The following is a 21,627-nucleotide window of genomic DNA, read 5'->3' as shown; positions in this document are numbered from 1 at the left end:
CGGTAACAATAATGTCATGAATATTATAGTTGGTCAAGCAGATCTTGTCAGTAGAAAAAGGCGGCAAATTTGAAAAATATAGGCGTGAAGGGATATCATCTCTAAGCAAATTTGAATTTCGCGCCTTTTTCTACTGGCACGATTTGCTTGACCATCTATTTGTGTTATTCATGGTTTTGTATAAATATAGGCTATATTAAAGAATAAATTTATTTATGGTGAACAAGTGACGTATAACGACTGCCAAGAACCTATACTAGAGCACAAAGAAATAAATAAGCTTAGCGAGTGCTCATCCATACATTTGATTTCTTAATGAATAAAATAGTAATAAGTTGTATGAGAGGGGTAGTAACATGTATTATCAAAAAGTTTAATTAAAACGTACTGGGAAAGCGATAGGCGTGGAAGTACCACCATAGTCGTTCAATTACTTATAGCAATATGACATTAGCTAAAAGGCGATTCAAATAATTGCTGACTATTTGACTAAGTAGGTACAACGAATTAAATCGAATAGCAAATCATATGCAATTATCGGTGAAGTGCGTAGAAAACCTTTATATAGACATAGAATAATTCCTGGAAAATGCACACCTAAAATCTATAAACGGAAATCAATCGAACGCGCTGGCAACATTCTAAAGTTTCTAAACAACACAAAACGCGCCAGTTTCCCGCGAAACTGCGCAGCGTTCGGCCGTGCGTTCCATTTTCAAACCTCGGAACAAATTCGAAACGGTGTTCTTTTTACAAACTATTCAGTTAATTATTTCTTTACTGTGTCTTTTGTTTATGGTTGTGGAATATATGTCGTTTGAAATTGGAATGCACATAATGTAAAGGTGAGTTCCTATAAGATTTAATATTTGTTGCGTTGACTAAGGCAGTGTTTAGGAAGACTTTAGTCATACGTAACTTTTTAATAGGGATTATTTACATAATTAGATTTGGTAATGGCTATTATGTAATGATTGGTAATTTTCGGCAAGTATGAATAAGTAGGTAGTATTATAGGTATTAGATAAAGCATAACCTTGCTTTTTGCTTCGCCGTAATCGGGTAAAAAGTATTGGGTGGCCTTCCTCTGGATTCCATACCAAGCATTCAGACTTTTCATTCGCTTTGGTTGAAAAGCATACAAACCAATGCAAACTAATGTGACGTTTTCAATCAAAAGGTACCACTTTGACGCTTACCATATGGATTCGCTTGTATCTTTATACGAATAGCCTGTCAGAGCGTCCTTAGTGCAAGCGACAATGTGGTACCATTTGCTTGAAAACAACAAAAATGTGTAACAAAAAGATGTGTAACTTTGTTGTAGTAGGTATGAGCTGTTAATACACATAGTACATAGTATATTTACCAGTTAATATATAAAAATATAGCTTATTTCACTAAAGTTTACTGCCGCAACGGTTATTCGTAATAGTAGGTTATGGGCCCAGCACACTGTACACTGTAGAATCACCCACTAGCCAACTTATTTTAGACAGACTGGTCCAAACATCATACGTTGACAAGATTCATACCTTTAATTAGGGTTCCGTACCCAAAACCCAAAGGGTTAAAACGGGACCCTATTACTAAGACTCCACTGTCCGTCTGTCACCAGGCTGTATCTCATGAACCGTGATAGCTGGAAAGTTGAAATTTTCACAGATTATGTATTTCTGTTGCCGCTATATTCTCTATAACAACAAATACTAAAAACAGAATAAAATAAATATTTAAGTGGGGCTTCCATACAAAAACCTATAGTGGTATTCCACCCTAAGGCATACATGCCAAAATGTGTTTACAATTTCCAAAGTAAAGCATAATATTTCATTTCTTTGTGCAAAAAATTTAAGTATACTAAAAAAGAATCCAGTAAATACAGTCATGAAATCTTTGGTATAAATATTTATTCGAAATGTCAACAAAACATTAGCATATAGCAAAACATATTATATATGCGTCATTTAGTAACCAGTTTCCGAGTCCAGGGAAACTGGTTACTAAATGACGCATATATATCTGAACAAAAGTAGTTAACTTTGAATACGTTTTCGATATTATTATTGTTTTGACTAATAATAAACAACATGTTTCTTTATTGATGTTACACCTAACATATGTGACGTTATCTATGAAAAGGGACCTTATTGTCGATGGCGCTTATGCCATTGTTAACGATATATACTTGGTCAAGCAGATCTTGTCAGTAGAAAAAGGCGGCAAATTTGAAAAATGTAGGCGCGATGGGATATCGCCCCATAGAAAATTTGAATTTCGCGCCTTTTTTTACTGACAAGATTTGCTTGACCAGCTATAAATACAATGCCGCGCGACACTGTGCGGTGTAAGCGCCATCGACAATAAGGTCCCTTTTCATAGATAATGCCACATATGTGCGTAAATTGTACTAAAAACAAATATAGTTATATTTATCGCGATAACAAAGTCGTGAAACTAAAATCTTGATACCAATACCTAAAAACAATGTTTATAACATCTTATCTAATCTATTGACTTCCGTCAAGTCTGCTGAAACCTAGGTATAGTCGTTCGATTTGTAGCTGGCCCCGACCGGCTAATCCTTTGTCTATTGTTAAGTATACTTGCTTATCTATATAGGTTACATCGTAAACAGATTTTGGTTTTAATGTTGCCTTACAAACCCAGGAGTCATGTAGACAACCTATATAGCAGTGGGGAGACACTCCTGACTTCGGGCAAACTCGGCTCCGTTCGGCTCAGAATTGCTCCGAGCAATTATTAGGACACGACTTGACGTCCCTTTGCGTGCACGACCACAGATAAGATAAGGACTTTAATTTTGACAACACTAAATAGCCGAAAGGGATAGTGCCATAAATAAGCATGGGATAGCAAGATTCGTCCCTGAATCGCTGTCAAACATCGGTTTTGTATTAGGAAGTGTCTTTTCTATTACCTATTTACTAGCATTTGCCCGCGACTTCGTCTACGTGGAGTAATTTGGGTAGCTTATTTTTTATCCAATCTGCTTTTTATCGATTCCCCGTACAAACTTCCACCCCCCCCCCTTTCACCCCCTTAAAGGGTGATTACTGTGATAAAAACTACCCTATATCCTTCCTCGGGGCTCAAACTATCTCCATACCAAATTTCAACTAAATCGGTTCAGCGGTTACGTTCGTTATAATTAATATTATATATAGTATGGATTTTATTCTCTGCCTATGTTTAATTGTTACTTGAATGTATTTCAGAATGTTGATTTTAATACCGAATACCAAGAATTTGCATTAACACCTCAACCTTCAATAATCACAATATAAATACTCGAGACTATATAGGGTTACCAGATCCAAATTTGGAATTCCCTGACAAAATTCCTGATTTGCGAATATTTTTCCTAACGCCTCATATCGGAGTCGGGAGGGGTGGGGGGGCTAATGGGGGGTCGTAAGCGATATCTATGGTATGCTATGCTTAATATATTGTTTAAATTTGATATCATTCAAAATTATGCGTTTTTAGGTACATAATTAAAGAAACTGTTAATTCATTAAAATTCCTGACAGTTTCGTATTCCGGCCGCATTCCTGACAAACGGCCAAAATTCCTTCCAAAGGAAAATTCCTGGCATCTGGTAACCCTACTCGAGACAATGTAAGCCGGTATTGATTTACCTGTAATTCATGTGTGTTGCAGGAAACAAGATGGCGGTGTCCGGCGAGGTGTACGAGCAGGACGGAGGAGTCAAGTTGCATCCGTACCTCATCGCTTTAGCGTGAGTAACAATACATATTTAAATATTGGTAATAGCCTTAGAAGGTAGGATCCTATAGAAGTGGTCTACGCGTGCCTCTGTGAGGGACAAAACATACGCAATGCGACACTGTGATTGGTCGAATTTATTTGTTGCCCACCATAATCCATACTAAATTTACGGTGGGGAACAAAAAATATGTGAGACTGTGACACGGACAAACAATAATAGCGCTTTCGCTGCTACTCCTACTGAAAGATACATAAGACTATACCGTTCTGTCAGTTATCCCCACCACTCATGCCCAATCCAGTTTAATACTAGATTCATGGTAATAGCCGTTTAAGAAGTGTAACACTCTTACGGTAGGTGTCGCTAGGGTCCCCTTGACCCATATAGTGGAAAGATTTGCCAGCTACGGATGAGGTCTTGGTGGCTCAGATGGCAGAGCGCTGGAGTATCGATCCAGAGGCCGTGAGTCCAGGTCTCACCCAAGACGGTAATTTTTTCCACTTTTAAATTTATTCTAAGCTTAATAGCATCGTTCGCAGACGTTTCTGCTTGTTAAAAATTAAAATTAATATTGAAATTTACCAGCAACTCTTTTTAGGGTTAAAATGAAAAGGCAGGGGTTTCCAAACTTTTTGACCCCAGGGCCATACTGCACTAGAACACAGAAACTAGGGCGCTCGGGCATTTTCGGCTCCGTTCGGCTCAGCATTGCTCCGAGCAATTATTAGGGTTGGCACAACTTAACGTCCCTTTGCGTGCACGACCGCAGATAAGAAGATGATTTCAATTTCGCGATTTCGGGGTTGCTCCCATACTAAAAGTTGCTCAGTATAATCCCAAAACCTCCCTGGCAACGGGGATGCAGTTATTTTTTTAGCCACCGTGTAGATATGAAAAAAATCTACAAGCAGGCCTTAACAAGTCAGTACAACGTAATAGAGACTTTGACTACATATATTTTGTTACTCCGATTACTTCTGTGACTGAACTGTGACTGGATGATCCAAATTACTGAATTAGGTTATGAAGTAGGTACATACCTAGGTACTATATATGTAGTATTTACATTACTCGAGCATGCTGTGATAACGCTATAGTATATATATTTATGTATGTACATATGTGTTAACTAATAATACCACACGTGACGTGTTATCGGCGCGCGCGTCGGGTTGTCGACCTCTGTCATTGTCGTCGCATTGAGCGCGCTGCCTCTGAACCGGCCAGTAAGGTCTTAAGGCCAGGCGGGACAATTTTTCGCCCAATCTGATTAAATTGACAATTAAATTGACAATTTAATCAGGTGGCGTGGACACAAAAATGAAATTATGAAAATTGGAGTTCAAACACAAGAATGCCAAGTTTCAACGCCTGTATGCGCGTATAGAGGCATTTTTTTAATTAAGTGCGCTCGAATGTCACGATGAATCTAAAATTGGTGATTATATTGTGTAGGTCTGTGTAAACGCTAGATGAGGTTGACGCCAATTTACGAGTATTTTTTGATCAAATCGGTCGATTTGATCATTCCGTTTGGACGGGCCTTAAAATTGCACTGTAATTTGCGCCTATTGTATGGTGACCTCACACATTCCGTTAGCTGTTTTTGATACAGTATCTTAGTACATATTTGAGGCTAATCCTCTATAGTCATAATAACAACAGCGCGCATGCTATGGACCCATGCCAACCGCCACAACGTAGCCAAAGGACGTATGTCTCTACGGACTTACATATACACATACGATTGTGTAGCAAAACGGTGGCTTTCGCTTTATTTTAGTATACACATGTAATAAATGTGTCCTAAGAGTGGCCCTTGCGGCATTCTGCGGAATTTTATTTCTGAGGCGGATATTATTTTATTTTATCTTAAAACATCTGCTATGAGAGGCATTTTAATCTCAGTAAGTATTAAGTGAAAAATCATTTATTTACATACAAGATATATAGGTACAATATACAGTGGTACTATTCAGCGAAATTAATAACTATAGCTTAAATCTAAAATAGGCCCCTCAGGCATTGTACCAAAGAATAGGCGGCATTTCCTCGCTGTATCGCAATGCTGATTATTAAGAGCGCTATTACATTTCGGCGTTGAGCGAGTTTAGGTATTTTACGCGCTGCGGCAGGCCGTGCGAGCTCAGTATGCCGATCCCTTCTACCACACTCGCACTACAATGATGGATTAAACATTCTTGATCCTTCGCGAAGCATATTGAAATCAACCATAACAACACTAACTGTGCTTAACTTTTAAAGTCCTAAAACTGTTATTTGGTAAGTACGAAAATACTAAATGCAGTGCAAATGTAAGTGTGTGCAGTGTTCATAAATTAATTTTTCATCTATTTTTGACGATTTTTGACCCCCCCACCCCTCAAATCATCCAAAAATCATGCTTCGGATGACTCTGTTTCCTCCTACGTCATACTACCATCATCCGATGTCCAGACCCCCCCCCCCCCCTCCTTCCATTTGAAACGACGTAATTTATGAATAGCCCCATACTCGTACTTATGAAGGTATAAGTATTACTCGAAATAAATTATAGGTACTCGCTTATTTACATGTTTCGTCATAGCATTTGGTACCTATAGGTTGTAAAGTTTGTATCAACGAGGGTTTAAAAACGAACTAGTATTGAGGATCTGATGATAATGATGATGATTAAGGTGGTCACGGATACCAATCAACCATGTAGTAACATGATTAGGCTCGTTTGATTCGTCTCAACAAGATCTTTGACCACAGACCAACCCCTATAGACCGAGCTTATAGGACGACTCGCGGTCACCGCCCGTATGGTGTATAGGTCAAATATAAGATTGTTCGCGCGCCGCTCCGATCAGTTGCGCCCAAGGTTACGACCTGTTAGCAGTGTGCACGAGTCTAAGAAAATAAATCGTAAACTATTGAATTCATTGGGAAATCATGGGATATTGCAGCGTAAAATGGTGTGGCAAGTCATCTAAGACATCTACATACGAAACAGATGGAAAAACATCCCACAGGAAAGTCAAATTCATTATTTCATTGAATAACGTTTCTTGTCCGCGGGGTTCATTTTATACTGGTCAGAAGCAGAGGCGAAGTATGTCCGTCCCTTTTCGTCAACTTGAAAATGCAATGCGCTATCCCTTTCCCTTTCGACTAGTGATGTGACGATGATGGTTTTTCAGTTGCGGAAACTTCGTGCTTCGTCATACCGTATTGTACCATTTTAGACATAATATATAGGTAACATGTTGTGTAAGTTTTTTTAGAATCCTCTAGGCCAGCGGAGCAGTTAGGCCGCATGTCACGAGGTGGACCTGATCATGAACTTCAAAGAAGTACCTACGAGGGAACTCGGTGTTGGTTTGTGATAGACATATGTTGTATGGGTTATTTAGAATCCTCTAGGTGAGCAGTTAGGCCTCATGTCACGAGATGGACCTGATGATGAACTCCAAAGAAGTGCGAGGGAACTCGGTGTTGGTTTGTGATAGACATAGGTTGTATGGGTTTTTTAGAATCCTCTAGGTAAGCAGTTAGGTCTCATGTCACGAGATGGACCTGATGATGAACTTCAAAGAAGTGCGAGGGAACTCGGTGTTGGTTTGTGATAGACATATGTTGTATGGGTTTTTTAGAATCCTCTAGGTGAGCAGTTAGGTCTCATGTCACGAGATGGACCTGATGATGAACTTCAAAAAAGTTCGAGGGAACTCGGTGTTGGTCTGTGATAGACATATGTTGTATGGGTTTTTTAGAATCCTCTAGGTGAGCAGTTAGGTCTCATGTCACGAGATGGACCTGATGATGAACTTCAAAGAAGTTCGAGGGAACTCGGTGTTGGTCTGTGATAGACATATGTTGTATGGGTTTTTTAGAATCCTCTAGGTGAGCAGTTAGATCTCATGTCACAAGATGGACCTGATGATGAACTTCAAAGAAAGTTCGAGGGAACTCGGTGTTGGTTTGTGATAGACATATGTTGTATGGTTTTTTTAGAATCCTCTAGGTGAGCAGTTAGGTCTCATGTCACGAGATGGACCTGATGATGAACTTCAAAGAAGCGCGAGAGAACTCGGAGTTGATTTGTAATAGGCATATATTATTGGTCCATTTGAATATGTTTTCAATACAACCTTCAATGACCTTAATAAAACGGACAAAAGAAAATAATTGTATGAGATTTTGGCGACACTTTTTTCTCGTATCGAAAGAGATTGCGATTCTGAGTGGAAATAATATAAAAAATCTAAACTTTAAAATTCATGTTCTGGGTACTTTAAACAAAAATGCCCTAACATGTTAAGTAAAAATTTCAGGTACATTGTTAAATTACTTAATGAAATATTAAATTAATCAATATAATTATTAAGTAAGTTTACTCTAAGTATACTACTTGTAACAATTTTACCACAATAAATTTCGATATCACTGGTAGCAGCAGGTGTAATGAACATGTCCCATCCTTACGCTTGCACGTGTCAGCGCGCCATGTTTGAAACGACCAATCGCAATGCCGTGAGCGCCCCTCCCGCACCTCACAGTTTGGTGATTTACGTCTCGAACAAAATGGCCAATATTAGGTTTCTAGAGGCGTTGTTCTGTGTCTTTGACACTGAAGATACACAGGGTCTGATGATGGAGCTGGAAGGTGGCCACGGGTACCAGTCTATCATGTAACTAAACCACTTCGTGTTTGGGCTCGTTTGATTCGTCTCAACAAGATCTTTGACACTGAAGATACACAGGGTCTGATGATGGAGCTGGAAGGTGGCCACGGGTACCAGTCTATCGTGTAACTAAACAACTTCGTGTTTGGGCTCGTTTGATTCGTCTCAACAAGATCTTTGACACAAGACAGTACTCAGGGTCTGATGATGGAGCTGGAAGGTGGTCACCATTACCAATCAACCATGCAACTAAACCACATCGTGTTTAGGCTCGTTTGATTCGTCTCAACAAGATCTTTGACACTAGGTGATACACCAAACACGAAGCCCACACACGATGCCCAAACACGAAGCCCAAACACGTAGCCCAAACACGAAGTGGTTCAGTTACGTGATAGACTGGTACCCGTCGCCACCTTCGAGCTCCATCATCAGACCCTGAGTAGTATCTTGTGTCAAAGATCTTGTTGCGACGAATCAAACGAGCCCAAACACGAAGTGGTTCAGTTACATGGTAGACTGGTACCCGTGGCCACAGTCCAGCTCCATCATCAGACTCTGAGTACTAACTTTTGTCAAAGATCTTGTTGCGACGAATCGAACGAGCCTAAGCACGAAGTGGTTTAGTTGCATGGTTGATTGGTACCGGTGACCACTTTCCGGCTCCATCATCAGACCCTGAGTACTATCTTGTGTCAAAGATCTTGTTGAGACGAATCAAACGAGCCCAAACACGAAGTGGTTTAGTTGCATGGTTGATTGGTACCGGTGACCACATTCCGGCTCCATCATTAGACCTTGAGTACTATCTTGTGTCAAAGATCTTGTTGAGACGAATCAAACGAGCCCAAACACAAAGTGGTTTAGTTGCATGGTTGATTGGTACCGGTGACCACCTTCCGGCTCCATCATCAGACCCTGAGTACTATCTTGTGTCAAAGATCTTGTTGAGATGAATAAAACGAGCCTAAACACGAAGTGGTTTAGTTGCATGGTTGATTGGTACCGGTGACCACCTTCCGGCTCCATCATCAGACCCTGAGTACTATCTTGTGTCAAAGATCTTGTTGAGACGAATCAAACGAGCCCAAACACGAAGTGGTTTAGTTGCATGGTTGATTGGTACCGGTGACCACCTTCCGGCTCCATCATCAGACCATGAGTACTATCTTGTGTCAAAGATCTTGTTGAGATAAATAAAACGAGCCTAAACACGAAGTGGTTTAGTTGCATGGTTGATTGGTACCGGTGACCACCTTCCGGCTCCATCATCAGACCCTGAGTACTATCTTGAGTCAAAATTAATACATATAGAATGTCAGGTCGTTTCAAATATTTTTAATCCTGTCCGGTAGTTTATTAAACTGTACCATTATAAATTATAATACTATAAAAACAGTGCTAGGATCAAAGTCTCTCGTTGCGGTTTACACGCACACAGTATAGCGTTTTACACGGCGCCCGCCGCACACAATGATAAAAAATCTCGTTGTCGCCGTTGAAAATGTACGGAGCCGACCGACACACGTCCTGCCTCTACAAGCTCTGCCGCGGCACTGAGCTGGCGCAGCGCGCGTCATCGGTAATATAGAGTAGTTTTCAAAAAATTGCCAAAAAATTATAGTAGAATTTCATAAACACTAATGTATACCAACAGTATAAGCAAACGTTGCAGATTGCTTGAGTATGAAAATTACTTCGATATTAAGTAGATTTTCGTAGGAATTGACACTTGTTTCGGAGAGAAAATTGAGTTCGTTTTACTTTGATTTTCTCTTTCTCAAAGGTGTGTAGGAAAAATATCGTTTGATATGCCTAAAGTACAGGGTATTAGTAATACAAAATAGCCAGGTTTAGCAGAGTAAACTTCTCAACATTTCCAAATAAGAGCTTGCCATTCAGTGCTTCACGGGGTTTTTCGGAAACGACCATCAGAAAAAAAATCATTACTAATTTAATAAGTCCTTTTTCTAATATTTACAACGATATTTAAAAAGATAAGAAGACCCTTTTCCTGGAACAAGTACTCATTGTTTCTAATAATGAGCACAAAATCCTGAATTTCGTCGACTAGTATCATCAATTTTGCGTTATTTCGACTTTTCTTGTAAGAGCGCTCTTAATATTATTAAGCTATGTAATTAGTTAAGATATACGTATCCTGGGGGTGATTTTTGAATTTCGATTGCTCGATTTCATTACTCGAAAATCGGTGGAAAACGTCGAAATGCTAATTTTTGAAAAACTAGCGATACAAATTTGGAATTGGTATTGGCCACTCGTTTTTAATTCTATTAGTAGAATTTAAATGCCTAGTAGTGGAGAAATTATTGAACGAATTCGAGCGGTCGAAATTCAAAAATCGGCCCCCTGCATTATGTTTTCTTCTGTCTAGCCCCGTCTCAAACCTCAGAACAGCCACATCAGAGCTGTCGAATAGAGTCAAATCAAATTTTCTTCACCGATTTTGCCAGCTCAGCGTCAGCGTGGAAATGTCACCATAGGCATATTTTTATTAAAACAAATCATGCGGTTTTAAAGTTACGAGTATACTTCATCAACAGCAAACTGCAAAGTCCCCAACATATTGATATAAACTAACACGATTTTCACTCATAATTTTAAAACGAATACGGGACGTAATCGCGTAAAAGTTACGTTTATTTATGGCCTGACGTTTCGAAAGTGACGTTACGTTCGTGGACTTCGTGGTTACATGCAGACCGCAAACCACCACCAATGTAACGAACCACCACAAACGTAACGTCACGTTCGAAACGTCAGGCCATAAATAAACGCAAGTTTAACGCTAAATATTAAGAGTATTAAGTCTGGTAGTCGGGCGTTACTTCTCGAGTTGCGCTTCGTACCGAGCCTTCACGTGTTATACATATGTAGCTGCAATCTTCTTCCCGATGAACACTCTGCACTGCTCTCCACAGTTTCCAGAACCAACAATCAACTTAATAAAAACTAGGTGACTGTATTAAGAAAAGTAGAGTCGATAAAGATAATTACCGTAAAATGGGGTGAGTAGGGTTCGCGGGGAGAGTTGGGTTATGAATGGGGAGAGAAGAGATGAAATGGGGGTGAGATGGTATTTTAAGGTTACTGCTGCAAAAATAATGTATTTATTCAAAATGGAGCTATAGTAATACTCATAATAAAAAAAATCGATCCAACAATTTCCAAAATCATCTTTGTATGAAAACCCAATTCACCCCAAATACGAGGGACCACGGGGTGAGGTAGGATTTCCTGTTTATCGTCAAAGTTATGAAATGGAACTACCCAAAATAAAATACAAACGTCCGGAACACTTATTATATACACCATTCAGTTTGCATATGTAAAAATAAAATGTTATCGAGGTTTGAATGTCAGTTTTGCACCTACTCACCCCATTTTACGATAGCTTGAGTCATCTATTAGCATGACCTTCATCGTTATCTAAAGTAGCTATTAAATTATCTCATTAACGCCACGTTTGTCATTAGTGTCTTATCTGCTTAACCCACATATGCATATGTTCTGTTCTTTTGTTATTATACTTGTTACTGACTGATATACATATTAACTATACTTGTTACTGAAACAACAAAATTAATAGACTATTTAATGCTGATGAATTATCATAACAACACAATTAACTCAATACATACTGAGTTCCTGACTTAATTTATGTATTAGCGACATACCTACCTACCTAGATGATTTATAACACTTTAAACTCTCGCGTTTTGTACTTCGCGTGTTGTTTTGTGTTTTGTTATTTATTTATCCTTTAAAAATGTAGTTATTTTAAAACTATTTTTGAACGACATTTCTGGCCCGAAAGATGATATTCCCCGCTGTTATGAATTATTCTTACCTTTTTTCTATAGGCTTACGCTAAAAAAATTAGGCACATACATATTTTTATTTATTAAAAAAGTCTCTAAAGTTAGAATTTATCATAGAAAACTAAGTAGCTGAACGCGATCCGAACATACAATGTTGTAGGGTAAGTACAGCGCGGCCGAACCGTTGGTCAATTCTTTGGCTAAAACTGAACCTTCGACCGAAACATGATTTCAATGCCAAAACCTGCCGAAAACTAAACTTCCGTCGCACAATACAAATCTACTTACGCCTAATTTTGAAGCAGTGTGGTTGTAAGGTTCACAAACAGCTTATTACTGTTTTGGTACCAAGGTCGTCTAAGTCGTTATTGAAATGAAGTAAGTATTACCTATAATTTATCTTATTATCAACACGCACAGCTTTGTTAGAAGGCATTTTAAATTATCAACAGACTTCCAAAAAATGGAGTTCCACGATTTAAATTAAAAAATGGTTCTCTATGTAATTTTAAGTCGTTTTAGGGTTCCGTAACTTCCGTACCCAAAGGGTAAAAACGGGACACTATTACTAAAACTCCATTGTCTGTCTGTCTATCTCATGAATCGTGATAACAAGACAGATGTTTTCATTTCATTTCAGAAATTTTCACAGATGATGTATTTCTGTTGCCGCTATAACAACAAAACGCCGCTATAACAACAAAACGCCGCTATAACGACAGGCACTTGTCCGGTTTTTATTATACATTTGGAAGGTTTAGTTCTAGGGTAAATTAAAGAAAAATTTGAACTGATTTTTTTAATGAAATTGTATATTAATTTATGACCCATTTCGTACCTTGTCACGGTGACAATCAATATAAAAGTCGCTAGAGACCTCTGACTAGGGGTCATTGTGACAAGGTACAAAATGGGTCATATTCATAAATTAAAACTTTCGACTGTACGTGTACGTTAGTCTGTAAGGTATGGCCCTGGGCCTTAGGCACCTAAAAAATGTTTAATAAAAAACTAATTTTGACCCGCTCGAATTTATCTAAATTGCAATATGGCCCTAGGGTCAAAAAGTTTGGAGACCCCTGTCCTAAACCGTCCGTTTCTATCGTCACTTCGCAACCGAATAGTTAACAAACTTACATAATTATTAGAAGTGACCTTCAAGACGAAAGGAATCGTCACGTGTTTCCACACGTGTGGACATCGGACATAGCACGCGTGATAATATATCTCGTCAGTGGAAAATGAACCTAGTTGTATATGGATAAAGTAGATTTTAGTATGTCAGCGAATGTATGTCGAGGCCCGAGAGGATTTTCTTTCATCGGATTTTGTTAAAGGGTTTTGTTGGAACTAGAGAGTAGAGAATGTGTCAAAACTTTAATTTTTGGTACAAGCTTTTATCGCTGACTGTACTTTTCTTTCCACAGGCTACTAATACTCATCGAGACAATTCTAAAAACTCCAAACATAATTATGTCGCGTTGTTTTATCACAGAGTTCCTATGGCCACCTCCTGTCTCCATCATGAGATCAGCTCGATGGTACCATAATATTGCATTGTCACCTGACTTACATACTTATGTAGGTATGTGAAGTTCAGCTCAACTTATGGGAAATGCAACATTTGACCCGAACAATTAAATCCTAGGACCCCATTTCTCCTCTACCCTGTCTCTCCCATCTAGTCCCTATAGCAGGGGTCACCAAATGGCGGACTGCGGTCCGGATGCGGACCGCCGACCTATTTAATTTTGTCCCCCTGAGGATGGGGGCCCCGTGTGCCCTTATGGTAAAGACGGTACTGGGCGGTCGACATTGCGGCGGTCTGGCGTTCTCTGTCTCGGCGGGAATAGAACTCTTGACCGCCGCGGTCTGAACGCCTCCTGTGTGCGTTATAGCGAGGACCTACCTACATTGCATAGAACATGATAGAACGCAATTAGGGTTTGCAATCCGGATCCGAAATGTATGAAATTATCCGGATCTGGATCCGGATCCGCGGATATTCCCATACATTTCGGATCCGTCGTGCAAACCCTAAACGCAATCTAAACGTTCCGTGTTCTGAACACGGAACGCAGAATTCCAGAAGTCCAGACCGCTCTCTGTGGGCGCGGGCTCTAAGAGTTTTTGCACTGCCCGATCCTAAAAATTAATGAATGAATGAATGAAATTAATTTATTCCAGAATGTGAATCCATGTGTGATTAAAACATTTAAAACTAATTACATAATTGGCCATAGCAATCCAGCGCGGGAACGCTGCCTGCGTGATGGGCACCTTACCAAGGGCGCAAAGTTTTGATAAATATTTTTAGTTTTTAGTTGTACTTAATTTTAGTTTTGTATTCATTTTATAACACTTATTTTACAATAAATGAGTTTTCCCACCCATTACATAATAAAATATGATGATTAAATTAAATTAAGACGTACACAAACACAACAATGAATTATAAGGACCTGAGTCTCGGGTCACCCCGACCCCGATACGACAGGCTTGTGGTAGGCCCTCCATCGCTCGTGCAGCGGACTGGCGTCCCACTCTCTGACCGCCGACAGCAGGGCCCAAGAAATAGTGTAGTATAAAACGATCTTAAGTTGGCTGTCAAGTAAGTACGTACTGCCACAAAATAAATAATAGTACTAGGTACAGAAAACTCACTTTCTAACAAAACGCGTCTGTTACGATCAGGACAGATATGGGCGCTAGGTGGCGACAGCGCCACGCGCGGCTTATGGCTAGCCACCAAAATTGGTGTGGAACGGATGTACTTTTAGCTACCTGTAGCAAAGCGACAAAATCGCGGAGTGAGCCACGCCTGGTACTGCGCATTTTTAGGTCACTATAGGTACCTAATGCCCTTATACCAGCTTGCGCAAGAGAACCAGTTTGCGCAGCCTAAATATGAGGGCCAGCATTTTAACTGTTTTTTAAGGTTCCGTACCCAAAGGGTAAAAACGGGACCCTGCTCCTAAGACTCCACTGTTCGTCTGTCTGTCTGTCACCAGGCTGTATATCATGAACCGTGATAGCTAGGCAATTGAAATGTTCACAGATGATGTATTTCTGTTGCCGCTATAACAACAAATACTAAAAAGTACGGAATCCTTGGTGGGCGAGTCCGATTCGCACTTGTCCGGTTTTTTTATATATATAGGAGGTACAGTCAAGTGTAAAAATATGGGTGCACAAATCATACTCAAAAATATATCCCATAGCTCTTATGTCAGCGAATTAAGAACTATGGGACTATTATTGAGTAAGTTTGTCTATACCCATATTTTTACAGTTGAGTAATACCTACATTTCACTCAAACGAAAGGTGTTTAACCTTTTCGACGCCGTGTCAAACACAAAAGCAGTCACCCGGACGCCACGTCACCAAAGTGTCAAAACTGAAATTGAACTTTATGCATATGCACGTAGGTCTATGTTGCTCTGTGGTCTGTGACCGATTAATCAGTCTTTGGCGTTGAACCTGCGGTGCGGGTATATCGGTCATTGGCGTCCAAAAGGTTAAAATGGCATAATCTTTTGCACAAGAGTTAAAGCACAAGTGTTAGTGAAATAGATATGAAAAATACTCAACAGACTATAAGTGTGCTTCTGGTTTAGAGATATTAGATTATTCAAAATTATCCCGCTTTCGAAGTTACCCTAATGCACCTTAAAGGATGACCTACGTTAGACCGGGCCGTGTCCGGGCCGGAGCTTCCGGAGCATCGTTTTCTATGGAAAGCATCACGTGATCACCTGTCATGTCATAGAAAAGTAAGCGCCAGAGTCATCCTTAACGCTTTGTTTAGGTTAGGGTGTTGATATTAATATTAAATACGGGGCCTCGTGTGTGTGTGTGTGTGTGTGTGGGGGGGGGGGGGGGTTGCGAACTGCATCGCAGCCATAATTGTGTTTTTAGTTTTAAGATATATTTTGTAATAATATGTATGCTAGTTTTAAGGTATTTATCTATGGGCCAATAGTTGCCTGAAAATAAATGTTTTCATTCATTCATTCATTCATAACACATAAGAGGGTATTCCACCTGTCCAATTTCTTTGTCCAATGTGTATTGCGTCTCACATTTTGCTTAATGAGAGAGTGAGACGCAATGACATTGGACCAAGATATTGGACAGATCGAATACCACCTAACATACATTAAGGTACTGGTAGCAAAGAATACACTGTGTCACACTAGACTCTATAACGTGACCGGGCGACCTTAATACGCTATCTATTTGTGTATATTCCATTTTTATTCGTTTAACGTAGCTATTTGGTATAATTTTGATGAGATATTAGTAGTATAAACTATAAGTAGGTCAAATTAAATTAGAATTTTATTTGTCTACTCGTATTATGCATCAGTCATAAGATTCATAAGACATAAGAGAAAAATTTAACGGCGGAAACGGCTCTAACGATTTCGATGAAATTTGCTATAAGGGGGTTTTCGAGGGCGAAAAATCGATCTAGCTAGGTCTTATCTCTGGGAAAACGCGCATTTTTGAGTCTTCATATGTTTTCCGAGCATAGCTCGGTCTCCCAGATATTAATCCCTAATCAGGGAGCCGATTTTTGAATTTCGAGCGCTCGATTTCATCACTGTGGAAAACGGTGAATTGATAATTTTGAAATACGAGCGATAGAAATAGATATATTCCGCTACTTGACGCTAGATGTCGACTACGAAATAACGCGCGTTTTGGGAAGAAAACTGATGTAATATGAAGTTACTGCTCTTTATTCTTTACTTATATTACTCTATGCTTATGGCGGTCGTAGCTTAAGCTATTACAAAAAGAATAGATAGTATAGAGGGGTCCTGTCATTGTAAATTTTGTAGTCACGGTACATTTACTGCCATCTATCGACACACGACTAAAACTCAAAATGAAAACGTATAAAGTTATCAAAAAATGTATATATATATGGATAATGATTTTATTATTTTTATATCATTTTGATCCATGTTCATTCACTGATATCTATGTGTTAAAATTGTTAAATATGAAACGGTGTCGTCACGCCATCTAGCCGAGGATAGGCTAAAGGTGTGTGCGCCATCTATTCGAGAATGACTTTTACTTGAATTCCGAGGCACGTTTTTTCCTTAGACTTTATTCGTCTTATACGAAGTTACATATGTCTTTGGCTATTATTATTAACGCCGCCAATACTAAGGTGGTGGTACCGGTGCTCGACGCGGTCCCCGTACATGTCATCTTGAAACTTAAGTCATTGTCAATAGAGGTGACATCACGGTGTCATCTATTGGGCATTAGCACGTCGAGCACTAATACCACCTTATAATGCGATGCTAATACGCACCGTGAGCGCCAACCGCCATAAGGTACCTTTATGTGGAACGTCACAAATAAACATAAATACAGAAGTAAACATGTAAACATATCCATACAACTGATAGGTACAAGTTGTACACGCGGACGGTCAAGGTCTAGAAACCTTACACGATGCGGTTGGTTAACTGCATTACCGCCCACACTGAATAAGTGTGTAGGTACTTAAATGCTATAGGCCCCGTGCATGAACTATAGGGGGCAGCATAGGAGCCGTCAGATTTTTGGCGCGAGGCGTAAATGTGTCGTTTATGCTTCCGATGTAGCCCACAAGATGGCAGAACCTACTATGCACAAGGAAACGTATCGACGAGAACGGTAGATGGTAGCACTTGCTTTGGCAATGTACAGTATGTACACATATTGTTTCCGATTCAGGCCACAAGATGGCTTACCCTCCAAAGCGCACGGTCCCTATACCAGGGGTGTGAAACTCCTCCCTTCGGACAAGATCGGCTCCGGTCGGCTCAGCATTGCTCCGAGCAATTATTAGGGTTGACACAACTTGACGTCCCTTTGCGTACACGACCGATAATGGCTTGAATTTCGACAACCCTAAATAGCCGAATCGTCCCTGAACCGCTGTCAAACTTCAGTTTTGTAGGAAGTCCTTTCTGTACGGTAGTACTATTATTTATTCTGTGGCTATACTCTGGCACACCCAGTTCGTCAGTAGAAAAGCACGTTGTAGGATCTGCCATGTTTTTACGATTCATGGTGAATAAGGGGGGGTACGAGACTCGGGCAGCGCAGGTGTAAAAGGGTGTCAGTTCCACGTAACACTTATGCCCTTTTACACTTAAGCTGCGTGAGACTTGTACCCTTTTTAGGGTTCCGTATCTCTAAAGGAAAAAACGGAACCCTTATAGGATCACTCGTGCATCTGTCCGTCTGTCACAGCCTATTTTCTCGGAAAGTACTGGACCAATTAAGTTGAAATTTGGTACACATATCGCTGGCCCAATATTACATGGTTCTATGTTTCACTTTTATCGAACTGAAATTTGGACATTGTCATAGTGACATTATAAATCGAATTTCAACTATGTTGAAAATGTAACATAGAACCCTGTAATATTGGGCCAGCAATATGTAAATTAGTGACCCAAAGATGAACATATGTAACGTAAACCGTAAACAAATGAATTTTAAACATGGGGCCAATGGGGGCTACTTTTAGGGGGTAAAGTAAATGAGAAAGTAAAAAAAAAGTTTTTCAAACTTTATCATGAACAACATACCTATCAAATGAAAGAGCTCATTTTGAGAATTTAAAATATATGTTTTTTATAATTTTATAATAAATAGATTAGAAGTTATTTAAGGAAATAGACAAAAAAATTACCATTCCCCCCCTTTAACTCCGAAACTACTGGGTCTAAAAATTTGAAAAAAGAAATACACAAAATAGTTCTTTACCCTTATGTTTGTTTATGACAGGAAAACCTATTAGAAATGTGCAGTCAAGCGTGAGTCGGACTTAATGTACGGAACCCTTGGAACGCGAGTCCGACTCGCACTTTGCCGGTTGTTCATTAGGTCTACAGAACAGATATATCTCAATGATTCAATTGGTTCAATTGCTCGTTCTGCAACGAAGCGCTGCAAATAGTCCAGTCGACGTCAAAGATATGTATACACTTTTGCACCTTACTCCTTTGTAATAAGGCGAAAAACGTAAACATATCTTTGACGTCGACTGTCCATATTACTCGAGTGGGTACAGATTGGTACAGATTTGCTGATATCATTTATTACGTGCGTGGTTAAGTACCACTTGCTGAGCTAATTTTATATTTTTGACCGAGCGAGAGCGAAGGTATCCGTTTCAGTTTGAAACCTGTTTGATCCAGGGTCTAGGCGACGGCGAGAAGCGAGTTGGGACTCTGACCTAAGTTTAAAGGTCAAATAAGGTAAACATACTACTGCTCGACATGCTAATGCCCAATAGATGACTCCTTTCTGTCACCTCTATTGACAATGACTTAAGTTTCAACATGACATGTACTGGAACCGCGTCGAACACCAGTACGTTTACCTTACTTGCACCAGGGGTGCGAAACTCCTGACTTCGGCCAAACTCGGCTCAGCATTGCTCCGAGCAATTATTAGGGTTGGCACCACTTGACTTCCTTTTGCGTGCACGACCACAGATAAGATAATCACTTGAATTTTGACAACCCTAAATAGCCGAAAGGGATAGTGCCATACATTAGAAAGGGATAGCATGATTCGACCCTGAACCGCTGTCAAACTTCGGTTTTGTAGGAAGTTTCCTTTCTGTACGGTAGTACTATTATTTATTCTGTGCTTGCACTTACTTACTTTATACCTACTTGTTATTGCAGGCTAAAGGGGCCCACTGATTAACAGTCCGCCGGACGGTATCGGCCTGTCAGTTGTTCGGAACTGTCAACATTTTGTTCTAACTGACAGGCCGATACCGTCCGGCGGACTGTTAATCAGTGGGCCCCTTAATAGTGTTTTCAAAATGAGTTCGCTCATGTTAATTACTAATTTAAATATAGGGACTCAATTGCCAAGGTGACTTGTACAAAAACCACACATTTGTTCAGTTGGTACAGAAATATCGCTAGTTACAAACTTACGTTTTCACACGGATAAGCAGAGTTTTATTTTCTAGATCGATTCAACCGTGTTTGAGCGACTGGTTTTATAATTTTGTCGACTGTATATAGGGTTGCCAGATCGAAAGGCGCAAATATCGGGAAAAAATATAAATTTTCGGGATTTTAGGACTTAAGTCGGGAAAAAAAAACATTCAAATTAAAGCAATTGTATAAAAACAACTATATTTTACATTATTGGCACTACGCTCGACGTGGGTCACTCGCTCGCTCGACGACAGTTCGGAATTTGAAATTATTGGTTTATAACGTGATGCTGTTTTTCGGGACAATTTTCACTTTGTCGGGAATCGGGAACACATGCTAATAAAGGAAAATCGGGAGAATCCCGCCAAATCCCGACCATCTGGCAACCCTAACTGTATATCATTTCACGATTTCTTGCCGTCTTTAAAGCGGAATCGAATGCCAAAAATATTCAAGACTAGCGACCTTCCCCGAGTTCGCACGGGTTACACTTACACGAGTAAATATCTTAAAATTTATATAATCCGGTTGTTTCAGACGCTGGTGCGTGTCCTGTCTGTGGAGCACGGCCTCCGCCATGCTGTACCGTCTGTTGACCAACCCACTACCGCAGATCACAGGTAACTTGACAGACAATGTAGAGTATGATAATACTAGCTGCCCGCGACTTAGTCTGCGTGGAATTAGTGACAGCAGCTAAAGTGCTATACCTACTTTAGCTGCTGTCACTAATTCCCACGGACCTAGAGAGTAAACCGGACAGAGTACATTAGCCAAAAAGTGTGTCCACATGAGAAGTCAAGGTGGGCCGTTGCATCTCTTTCTAATTAGGGTGACCATAAGTCATATGTATGTGGGATATTAGGATAACATTGAATATATAGTTTGGCCAGGATCTTTTCTTATTCGTGCATAGTTATAGAGAATCATACTGTATTTTCGCTGTACTAGTATTATGGCCTGAAAAGGGATGGATATAGTTTTTTTCTCTTCTGTAAAACGCTTCACACAACCTTAGGCACTTAATTTAGTTGTTCTAAAAGCTGTTGCTAATAGGCGCACTGGACCACGAACATGGTGGATCGTCAGGAATGTGGTCCACCGTAACGTCTGTCAAGAACACGGGTATGAGTGAGAGAGATAGAGAGACAGATATGGTGACAGAACCAGAGGGTCTACCGCGAACCACCCAAGTAGCATGGAAGAGTCGGCAACATCAATATAGCAGCCAATTAAGAACTTAGAGTGATTTAAGGGACGTATAAGAGTGTCAGAAAAGATTTAAGCTGTATAAAAGGTACTTTACCGACATTATACAGCTCAAGCTGTATAAAATCATTATAAAGGATTCTGCGGAAGCATGGGGTGCTTTATCAGAATATAA

At 39.8% G+C, this 21,627-nt stretch overlaps 1 protein-coding gene across 1 annotated transcript in view; it reads left to right on the top strand.

Annotated features, from left to right (window-relative positions):
* Positions 1 to 700: 700 nt before the first annotated feature.
* Positions 701 to 21,627, top strand: part of LOC134803585 (uncharacterized) — a 44,372-nt gene continuing 23,445 nt past the window's right edge. Inside the window, exons 1-3 of the mRNA XM_063776386.1 lie at positions 701 to 845; positions 3,685 to 3,763; positions 20,781 to 20,863. Of these exons, the coding sequence (XP_063632456.1) occupies positions 3,693 to 3,763; positions 20,781 to 20,863 (154 nt within the window). The 5' untranslated portion in view covers positions 701 to 845; positions 3,685 to 3,692. The remainder of the gene's footprint in view (positions 846 to 3,684; positions 3,764 to 20,780; positions 20,864 to 21,627) is intronic.

The sequence above is a fragment of the Cydia splendana genome, chromosome 26, assembly GCF_910591565.1.
Source record: "Cydia splendana chromosome 26, ilCydSple1.2, whole genome shotgun sequence".
Taxonomy (NCBI): domain Eukaryota; kingdom Metazoa; phylum Arthropoda; class Insecta; order Lepidoptera; family Tortricidae; genus Cydia; species Cydia splendana.
Note: the sequence above shows the minus strand (reverse complement) of the source record. Positions and strands in the feature narration are given on the sequence as shown.